At 31.4% G+C, this 10,552-nt stretch overlaps 3 protein-coding genes across 3 annotated transcripts; 2 read left to right on the forward strand and 1 right to left on the reverse strand.

Annotated features, from left to right (window-relative positions):
• Positions 1-2,668: 2,668 nt before the first annotated feature.
• LOC106351230 (dihydroneopterin aldolase 1) lies at positions 2,669-3,943 on the forward strand. The gene is made up of 3 exons (XM_013791050.3): positions 2,669-2,819; positions 3,316-3,532; positions 3,614-3,943. The coding sequence occupies exons 1-3, from the start codon at positions 2,771-2,773 to the stop codon at positions 3,807-3,809; spliced, it is 462 nt and encodes a 153-aa protein (XP_013646504.1). The 5' UTR covers positions 2,669-2,770; the 3' UTR covers positions 3,810-3,943.
• Positions 3,866-4,910, reverse strand: LOC106351222 (protein LURP-one-related 10). Its single transcript, XM_013791038.3, has 3 exons — positions 4,632-4,910; positions 4,270-4,500; positions 3,866-4,144 (listed from the first exon to the last, which is right to left on the reverse strand). Exons 1-3 carry the CDS (start codon positions 4,839-4,841, stop codon positions 4,001-4,003), a joined length of 585 nt encoding a protein of 194 aa, XP_013646492.1. The 5' UTR covers positions 4,842-4,910; the 3' UTR covers positions 3,866-4,000.
• A 3,088-nt stretch (positions 4,911-7,998) lies between these two features.
• Positions 7,999-10,342, forward strand: LOC106351211 (ras-related protein RABD1). The gene is made up of 8 exons (XM_013791027.3): positions 7,999-8,214; positions 8,305-8,377; positions 8,448-8,495; positions 8,767-8,814; positions 8,913-8,984; positions 9,124-9,279; positions 9,616-9,719; positions 10,087-10,342. The coding sequence occupies exons 1-8, from the start codon at positions 8,201-8,203 to the stop codon at positions 10,190-10,192; spliced, it is 621 nt and encodes a 206-aa protein (XP_013646481.1). The 5' UTR covers positions 7,999-8,200; the 3' UTR covers positions 10,193-10,342.
• The last annotated feature ends 210 nt before the right edge of the window (positions 10,343-10,552 follow it).

Consider the following 10,552-nt stretch of genomic DNA (forward strand, 5'->3'; position numbering starts at 1 on the left):
TATTATTCCTTCCAAAATTATCGTCTTTCTATTAAATAAAAAGAATATTATAAGACTATAAAAAGCTGGTAGTTCACCGTTCTTGGTGTCCAAACAAAAACAACACAAATGATCGCTAAATTTCAACAATATTTTTAAAAAAAAAACTATAATCATGATAAACTCCAAGAAAGATTGATCAAGTTGTTTAAGATCTTAATTAGGGTTTATATTATCCATTTCACGTGTTAATCTAATACTCTTTATCAGTTAGAAACCTAATTATTAATAGTAACATGTATTGGTTAGAGGCGCATGCCATTCTTTATTCTATGTCCATTACTTTAAGACATCCTCCAAACATTTGACATGATCGATCCTATTGTTACCAAGATCATGCATATAGGTTCACGCATACAATTGAGTTTGAATTTCACTTTAAAATCTAAATGATGGTTTTATGCGACAACGTTTGACAACTAATGTGCTTCATGCCACCGAAGTGCGGTGGTCACTGGCCCTGTCTATGCTTCACACTAAAGGAACAAGCAGTATCTAATGCATCATGATTCATTCATGATCATTCTTTCTATCGCATTATAATTTAGCCAACCCACTTTATATATATCATGAATTCTTAAATTGTAATTAGCATGACTAGAGATTCATTGACTTGTTTCACACATCACAGCCGCATGCCTATTATTTAATTTGCTCATGAGTTATGATCTATCTGCTTTATTTAAACAAGACGAATACCATCGCGATTGCTTTATTAAAATAACTACGATTAATGGATCGTTTTTTTTTTGGTCAAAAAATAACTTCGATTAATGGATAGTTTAACGATATATATTGAAAGGTTAAAACGAGCCATTAACTCTTGAAAACGGATGTTATGTATTATCATTCTAAGTTTAAAACTAACGATACATTTAAACGAAGAACTATCTCCTAAATTTCATCTTTAACTATCTACTTCGCTTAACATTTAGACCAAAAAAGTAAAAAAAATATCTATTTCGTTGAGTCGTATCAACTGGTGAACGTATAAAGTATTCAACTATCCAAATATATGACGACGAGATAAAATAATAAGACCCGTAATTCAAGTTTGAATTAAATCATAAAAGAACCGGATATTTAGTCAGCGATATTATCGGCATATGAGATGGTGGAACTTCAGCGTTGTCGTCACGCTAGTCATTGACTGCACAATTATAATAACTTCAGTTAACAAACAAAATAGTGAAAATAGAAAACACAATTGTCTTAGAATCATTTGAGCGTTGAAGATGATGGGGTTTTTGTCTCAACCACAATTTTTAGTGCTACTTTCTCGAGAGCTTTTGCTTTTCTCTGGATCTTTCCAAGGCCAAGAGTTCGTGTGACACTTTTCTCCAGTCCTGTTTACCCTTTGGAATACACTACAGCCCTTTGATCCAGACATTTGATCCTTTTGGACAGCTATACGTGGATCATTGTAAAATCCTAATTCTGCAGCTGCTGATCTATATATATTGCTATAAAATAATTAATTTTAGTTGTTTGGATTTTGGATTGTGATTAGTCTTTATGAACCATTAGTTTTGGTCGAGACATGTTACTAGGATAGTACAAGTATCGATCATGATAGCTAGTAACTTATCAGTGACGTCAATATTATATAATATTAGCACAACGAATTGGTTATTTTGATTATGATATTTAGTTTAAACAATCTCAAGAGAAGTAAGAATAATAATTCACGAAGCACTAAGAAAAGAATGTAGTTTATTTTACATAAGAATATATGTAAAAAAAAAGAATATATGTAAAAGATATAATCTGGATGAGCATGATGATGGTTGAGTGGTGTAGTAGAAATTTCATAAAGCTCTTTTACCGATTATATTCTTAAGGTAGTTAAAGCATGTTTATTGGTAAAACCCACTTAGGGGACCTTAGTGATTTTTTAAGTATTAAAGTGAAGTGAAGGGTTTTGGTTAAGAGACCTTTAATTTTAATGGTTTATTGGTAGTGTCTTAACTTGGAGTCCCATTTCCTTCTTGACCTTAGCATGTATCTTTTGTTTGTGCAGCTTGAATAAGAATCTTACCTTAATTATGCAGAAAGCGTTGAGGTGTGAAGGGGTTGAGGCGTCAAAGGCGATGTGAAGCGTCCACCTTCCTGAATTCGCCTGGCTTCAAGTCTCTCTGGATCATCTTCTCCGGCGACATGGGGATCACGCTCAAACACGAGCTCATCGTCGGGAGAGGCACGAGCGTCGAGATCACCGGCCACTGGTGCTTGACGGAGAGAAAGAGAAACAGACGCGAGAAATGAGACGGAACACGGTCTCCACCTCTCCTCTGCCCAATTCACGCGTGACACGTGCCCCTAAGCGACCGTGTCTTAATGCTCTTAATTAAGGGGCGTGTTTTCTCTTTTTCCCTTTTGCTTTAATTATTTTAATCACATTTAATCTAAGAGATGCTGTTAAGATACATCAATAAACATGCTCTTAGGATATGGACAAAGTCGTGTTGGCTTTTGTTTTGTTATTTTTCTGAGCTTTTGAGACACTAATGTAAAGTTGCACGAAGAAAATAATAAGATATTAGATGGACCAGCAAAAAGAAAGACTAAAATGACTCTCGATATTGGGCCTACAGAATTATATTTCATCGGCCCACCATCATACCATCCATTTAACTTCCTTCTTAAATAAGAAAAACTGATTTCCTCCTATCGCTCTCTGTCTCTCTCACTCATCTAATCTTTTCATTCTGTTGCCGAGAACGGTGGAGAGATGTACAGCTCACTTGAAACGACGGCTCTGGCGACGTTGTCACCGCGAGGTATGTCCTAAGTTTCTTAATTGGATAACAGAGATCGAGAGATGTATATTAGAATCTGATTTTACTTCTTTAGTTTTCAGTTAATATTTGGAATTAATTTATCTCTTGACATGATTTACTGTTCAGACAACACCATTCCTTGAATCTCATTAGTTAGTTAACGTGTCGTAGTTTTACAAACTCTGGTTTCTGATAATTTTCTCTGTTGGTTAATAAAACTTTTTCAAGGAGAATGAAAAAAGACATAACACTCTGTCCAATTGATGACATCAAAAGTTAAAAGTTGTTTAGTTGCTATGTTTATCTCTAATCTTGTGCTTAATGTGGACTTAATGTGGAATTATTATAGTAAATGTTACTGCGTAAATAAGTAACCAAAGATAGATACTCCTGCTTATTTGTTGCAAAAGCTTGTGTGTATAAATTGTGACATAACTCTTGTTTTGTAAAGCTTTTTTTCTTAAGCCTTAAGCTTACATGCAGTTTTATTATATAGTTCTTGGAAGAGAATCATCGGAGAAAGACATGTCAATGTCTGGAGGAGACAAACTGATACTCAAAGGGTTAAAGTTTTACGGTTACCATGGAGCGATTCCAGAAGAGAAGACTTTAGGGCAGATGTTTCTTGTTGACATTGATGCGTGGGTGAGTCTTAAAAAGGCTGGTGAATCAGACAACTTAGATGACACAATCAGCTACGTTGACATTTTCAGGTTCTTTGCTCGTACCAATACAACTTATCCATGTCCATCACTACATATATAGTTTATATGGTTTGATTATTGGTTTTGCAGCATTGCTAAAGAAATTGTAGAAGGGCCATCAAGAAACCTTCTGGAGACAGTCGCGGAACTCATCGCGTCCAAAACGCTTGAAACGTTTCCTCGGATAACCGCTGTTCGGGTGAAGGTATCGAAGCCAAATGTTGCACTTATCAAGACTACTATTGATTACTTAGGGGTCGAGATTTTCCGACAGCAAAAGTATTGATTCAAGGAACTGAATAAACTTTGTGTTCAATAATCCTTTTGTCGAGGCAAAGAGAATTGTATCCATTAAATTATTTTTATCATATTTGTTATCAAACGCAATTTATAAAACTTTTACAAATATCAAGAATTAAATATGCTATCTTTCATATAATAATAATATAAATCAAGAACCATTTATTAGAAAATTGTTTAGTCTTCGGAATCTTCTCGGTTAATGTCATCGAGGATTACAATGAGAGAGACTATAAACGCATAATCAACGTTCGGATAAACCGTAACCGAGAAATTACTCTTCCCTATCAATATGCTCTGTGCGGTATGTTTCTTGTGCATCTGATATAACCACCATACCACAAAACACAACAAAAATTAATCGATCATATATATTACTATATAACTATAGCTACCACTGTTGGTTTAGATTTTTGAGACAAATAATCGAAAAAAATGATGATTACCTGAGCAACAATGACGTCAGATTTTCCAGCATAGATGACAGATGACCGGTCGATCCAACTCCCTTTGACATGGAAGTCACATTCCTTCATTTCCTTATTATGAGCCAAGAAAACATCTAGCTTTGGCTTAATCAGCTGAAACATCGACGATCGTTTCAGCGTGTATACCAAATCATTTTGGTCCGTACTCTTTCCTCTAAACACTTGCCACCTATCGTGAAGGCTCACTTTCTACAATTTCACATTTCAATGAGAAAAGAGATTAAATCATGGCCATTAGGGAAATGTTTTAAAGAATGATCAAGGATGATATTAACATATATTTACTATATATTTACCACAATAAAAGTGTGTGTTCTTACATTTTCTTTCAAAGTCAAAATGGGAGTGTCTGATGCGTCGAGTAGGATCCTTTTGTCGGAAAGACTAAACAATGGTTCCTTGACTTTGAAAAGGAGATTGCCGTTAACGTCTGTGACGGCGAAGTTACCATCTGTTATCGTCATCACCTTTCGTACGATTCCCAACTCTACCGGATACGGTGCACAAAAGTTAGGACCCACGATCGCCATATTGAATCTCTTTTTTTTTTCCTCTTCTGATTCTTGTATGAGATGATTAAGAATGAGAATGTGTACGTTTATTCGTCATGTAAGTTTATTTATAACTAGGATATTCCGTGTTAACGCGTGATGCATTTGTGTTTTGCTTAATACGTTACCAAAGCTACAAACGCGTTAAATAAAAAATAGATTTGATGGATAACAATAAATGATCGATTTGGGGAATCTATTTGTGAATTAAAAATTTACTTAGTTAAATTAGAGGCTTAGAATTAATAGAATTGTGATATGGTAATCTTTATACTACTATTATTTGGAAATAGATTTTGTTTACTTGTCATAATTTCCATTATTTTATGTTATTTTGCTTATTTGGTACGTTTTAAATAATTTTAGCTAATTCATTAATATATTTGTCATGTTTTCATTAATTTTAGCTAATTCATTAATATATTACTCTTATTCTTATTTAAGATATTGATCCGACTAAAATAAAGTTAGAGAAATATTCTAGGATAGCACTAAAATTTTTTTTGTCACAAATATAGAGTCTAAGGATCAAAATGACCAAAATATTTCATTAAAAAGATAAATATACATTTATACTCTTTGGGATAACTAATCCAAACTTTAGGGTTTAGAATTAAGAGGTGGAAATTTGAGATTGGAGTTTAAAATTTTATAAAATAAAAAATAAATACTAAAAGTTTGAAAATAAAATTTTAAAAATAGTTTCAAAAATGTATATTCGAATTACAAAAATAAAATTTGAAAAAAAAATAAAAAAAAATTTATAAAAAAGTTCGAATTTGAAAACATATAATTTAAAACTATAATTCTTTTATTTTTTTTATTTTTTTTTTATTTTTATTTTTACTTTTATTTTATTATATCTAGGTATTAGAGTTCTTTTACCTATTAAATGAAACATTTTGATCATTTTCCTTCTTATGATCTATTTTGTGATCAAAATTTAAAAATGGTCTATTTAGAAAAAATACCCTTAAGTTAAGAAGCTAAAATTTTGGTAAACAAAAATATGATGTAAACGTTAGCAGGATGGGTTAGACGGAATCCACAACATTCGACGGCAAAGATTTGTAACTAGCACTAGATCTCGATCCGCGCAACCGCGCGGATTTATGTTTTCATTTATTTTTATATAAATATTTTGTTTTCAATTCTAAATTGATATATATTATAATATATATATATGTCAATCAATTTTTAAAACATAATAAGTTTACTGTATATATTTTTCATTGAATAGATTGTTTCAAACTTTCACATGTATTTGTATCTTCTTATATATATATATGTTTTTGGATTATTATTTCAATATTAAAATCGTAACTATATATATAAAGATTAGTAAAATATTATTTTAATGTCATATTCAAAGATATTGTAACATTTCACAAATTTATAATTTTTTTTTTAAATTAAACTTTTCGCTTCATAGATTTATATTATCGAGTAAATAATTAAAGATTTAGTTTTTTTTTAATTTTTAAAATAAAATATATAGCTTAATTTTGTTTTCATTGGTTTAAGGTAGTAAAGTTTATTCATTGTTAGATAATATGATTTTTGTTATTTAATTTTTTTTTATAATTTTTAAAGTTAACATCGATAAATATTTTAATATTTAACATATAGAGATATCGTATTGCAACATTAAATTATATCTATTTAATTTATACTATCTATAAAGCTAATAGATCATCTATTGTTTAAATCTAATTATTGATACCTAATAAAAATTTCTTGTAGACCCAAAATTTAAATGATAAGATTAGATATTAAATGTAACATGACTTTCTAGGAATATGTCCATTATATTCATTTAAAAAAAAATCACACATGAATCAAGGTTGTGACTTATGTTTTAATATATAAGATATTATACGTGATTTGCAAGATTAGAATGTAATTTGTGGTAGTTAATTGATATCCTAATTGTTTTGTTGATTGCGTAAATATAAGAAAATATTTTGAAAGATATTTTTGTTAAGGAAAATAATAATTAATTAGTTTTGATTTTGAATTCGCAAATATATATCAATAATATCGTGTTGCTTAAGTTAGTTTTGATTTTGAATCATGATATATACTATGATAACAATATCGATATTTTAAGGCTTAAGAAATAAAATAAATATATATAAATATATATATATATATATATATATATGAATAATGAATTTTGTATCCATCTAATAGACTGGTTTTGATTATGCAGACCAATATTACCCGACGAATATCACAATGGAATTCTATGGTTTAGTAATGTTATGGAAAGGTATGTATGAATCTAAACTATTGAATCCTATGATTTTGTAGACCAAGAGGAAGAAGGTCGGTGAAAAGTTTCATTACATATTGTACTATGGTTATGCAATGATATGTTGGAAAATAGCTATTGTATTCAGATGGTTTAGTATTGTTAAGATTTTCTTATGGTTTGGCAATTATATGGTTTAGTTGATAAAATAAACGGCTCTGTTTAAAGTTTAGTGGCAGGCGTCTAATATAAATGGTTTTAGTATTAATTTATCGGTTTAGTCATTAAAAGAAACGGCAGTGTTTAATATAGTGGCATTCGATTGTAAATTTTTAGGAAAATTTAGGGTTATTTCTTTTTTGTACTCCAGTTTTAATAGTTTAGATACACTGTCAATCAATATATCAAAGTTTTTATGATAAGAATCCACACCAGATTTGAAAGTAAAATCGATTTTCATGTTGTGTGTTTTGAAGTTTTTTTTGGCAGTTTCATGCATGATGGTGATTTATAGAGGTAGATAAAATTTAAAGAGATCAAGATTCACCTTATTATTTTACTTTATTACATAGAATGTTTGATATATCGTTAAGTTCTCAAAGTTGTCTTAAAAATCGAAAATTATACGCAAGATCAGAAATGATTTTAGACTATAAAAATAATTTTAGACTATTTTAGACTAAGAAATATTGGTAAGATCTAAGATGAAACACCTAGTTTGATGATAATTCTTTTATACCATATTTTATTCTCATCTCATCCCTCTCTTTGAACACGTGGGACATTAGATTAGCTTCGTCTAACTCAAAGATTTGAGCTCGGCCCACTATCTATAAAAAGCCCATATAAGAAGACAAAAAAAGTCTGAAGTTTCAACAATGTAAAAGAAATTAGTGCGACGAGGTCAAAGCTTTTTTATTGTCACTGGGACGTATCTCAATCTACAAGTCGTGGGGTCCCTTCAATGTTGTTGATAGCACTCTAATTGACACGAAGACTCACCGAAGAAGCTATCCTTTTTGTAGTTTACCTGGGAAAAAAATTAATCAAATAGAAAAACGCACTAACAAGCTTGAGGAAAATAATGAGCACCGAGTAGTAAGTGTTTGTTCTCTTCTTTTACGCATTGTATTCTCCACTTTCACGGCACTAATCACAGCGTTTATCGTTTTTTTGTTTAATTTCTAGCGATTATCTGTTTAAGCTTTTGTTGATCGGTGACTCGTCTGTTGGAAAATCATGCCTCCTTCTTCGATTCGCCGTGAGTTTTTGAGATTCTCCTTTTTAATTTATCGATTATAGAATCTCAACTTGGTGGTTTTTGTTTACAGGATGATGCTTACATTGACAGTTACATTAGTACCATTGGTGTTGACTTCGTGAGTTCATTTTACCCTATATGATATACGAGCATATACTATATGTGAATTGATCAAAAGTTACTTAGACCATGATTAACCCGGGTTTTTAGGATGGGGTTGGGGTTGGTTAAGAACCGTTTCTTAGCTTTTAACCAAAAAAAAACTAAGAACCGACTCTTAAATAAGAGATATAAGAATAAAAAAACAAAAAAACATCAAATCATGAGTTAAGAAACTCAAATTAAGAACCCGGGTTAATCATGCTTTTATAATTTCGTTCAAATGCCAGAAAATTAGGACGATTGAGCTGGATGGGAAGACCGTTAAGCTGCAAATCGTGAGTTTAATTTAATACTCTATTTGATACTAATATGTTTTTAGATAACTATATATGTTATAAACTTATAATTAATTACTGTTGGCTCTTCTGTTCAGTGGGATACTGTTGGGCAAGAACGTTTCAGGACCATCACTAGCAGCTACTACAGAGGAGCTCATGGAATCATTGTGAGAAAGCTTACCTTTTTTTTTGTTTATCTAGACTTTGTGTACTCTTTTTAGTAAAAAGAAGAATTTTTAAATGTTATTTTGATTTTGATGCTCTAAAATCCCCAGCTGATGGGACTTAGTGATGATGTTGCAACAGATTGTGTACGACTGTACTGAGATGGAGAGCTTCAACAACGTGAAGCAGTGGTTGAGTGAGATCGATAGGTATGCTAATGACAGTGTTTGCAAGCTTCTTATCGGTAACAAGAATGATATGGTTGAGAGTAAAGTTGTTTCCACCGAAACTGGAAAGGTTAGCTCTCATCCACTATTAGTAGTTTCCTCTTGCAATTTTGTATTCCAGTTATGATTGTGTTTCTTTCCTATTTGCATTTAGAAGAGATGCATTTGATCATATCATGGTAGCCCAAATATTTATCCATGTGATAATATTAGGATCATTGTGATTGTTATATAGTATGCCACAAGTTAAGGAATAATGAATGTATATGATCATTGAACAAAGTCCAAAATTTTCATGATCCCATTCCAATGATTAAAATTTGCTTATGTTCAGTAGCTGTTTCTCCAGACATAGCTGTGACATTGCTTATCTTACGTTTCATCTATTAAACAAAAAACACTACAGGCCTTAGCGGATGAGCTTGGAATTCCATTTCTGGAGACCAGTGCTAAGGATTCTATCAATGTCGAACAAGCATTCTTAACTATTGCTGGCGAGATTAAGAAGAGGTATTGCTCACTGTCTTTTAGTTTTCCTCATAGTTTATCCAATATGTTACTCTATGTTCCCTAGTGAAGCTGGTCTAAACTATTCTCCTTAATCGCCATTTTTCATCAAAGCATTCCCTGGTTTTTTTTTGTTCTGCTGCAATTCATGAAATGAACCATTCATGTAAAGTTTTAAAATCCGAAATGCTGTTTTGGAGACTTGATTGCTAATTGAAAGCAAATGTACAAACTTACTTCTGTTCTGTGTCAATCTGTTGTACCCTCCTCCTCAATCTTGTGAAATTGAGTTTTTCATGTGTTTGTTCTCATTGTATCTACATTTGCTGGTTCGGTTGAGTGTGATCATATTATTACTCTTTAATTTCAGAATGGGAAGCCAGCCTAATGCAAACAATACATCTGGAAGTGGAACTGTTCAGATGAAAGGTCAGCCAATTCTACAGAACAATGGCGGTTGCTGCAGTAGTAGTTAAGCAAACTATTATCAAAAACTATGTGAGACTTAGTTTTTCTGTTCTTATGATGTGTTGTGAAAACCAATGGCTGTCTAAAACAACTGGAACCTTTATTTCATGTCACTGTGACGTTGTGCCCGAATAATCTATATGGTGTTAGTTGCTCTATTCCTGTCTCTAGTATAGTACATCTTGAGATTTTCTTATATAATTATATGATCCTCTTATGCTATGTTGTTTAGGAACATTGATCTGTTTCAATTATGCACATATTTATCTGATTTCTTTAAAAAAATTGAAAGTGATTATATGGTTTGTTGTTTAATTGATTTCATAGAAGCATATATAGATTAATCTTTGATTCTGCAGTTGATCTGT

Source organism: Brassica napus, chromosome A1 (genome assembly GCF_020379485.1).
Source record: "Brassica napus cultivar Da-Ae chromosome A1, Da-Ae, whole genome shotgun sequence".
NCBI lineage: Eukaryota > Viridiplantae > Streptophyta > Magnoliopsida > Brassicales > Brassicaceae > Brassica > Brassica napus.

Coding starts and splice junctions, on each gene's coding strand:
- LOC106351230 (XM_013791050.3), top strand. CDS start 2,771: ATGTACAGCTCACTTGAAACGACGGCTCTGGCGACGTTGTCACCGCGA. Junction 2,820..3,315: donor GGCGACGTTGTCACCGCGAG/GTATGTCCTAAG, acceptor TTTATTATATAG/TTCTTGGAAGAGAATCATCG. Junction 3,533..3,613: donor AGCTACGTTGACATTTTCAG/GTTCTTTGCTCG, acceptor TTGGTTTTGCAG/CATTGCTAAAGAAATTGTAG.
- LOC106351211 (XM_013791027.3), top strand. Junction 9,280..9,615: donor TTTCCACCGAAACTGGAAAG/GTTAGCTCTCAT, acceptor AAAACACTACAG/GCCTTAGCGGATGAGCTTGG. Junction 9,720..10,086: donor GCTGGCGAGATTAAGAAGAG/GTATTGCTCACT, acceptor CTTTAATTTCAG/AATGGGAAGCCAGCCTAATG.
- LOC106351222 (XM_013791038.3), bottom strand. CDS start 4,841: ATGGCGATCGTGGGTCCTAACTTTTGTGCACCGTATCCGGTAGAGTTG. Junction 4,501..4,631: donor TTTTGACTTTGAAAGAAAAT/GTAAGAACACAC, acceptor GTGAAATTGTAG/AAAGTGAGCCTTCACGATAG. Junction 4,145..4,269: donor CTGACGTCATTGTTGCTCAG/GTAATCATCATT, acceptor TGGTTATATCAG/ATGCACAAGAAACATACCGC.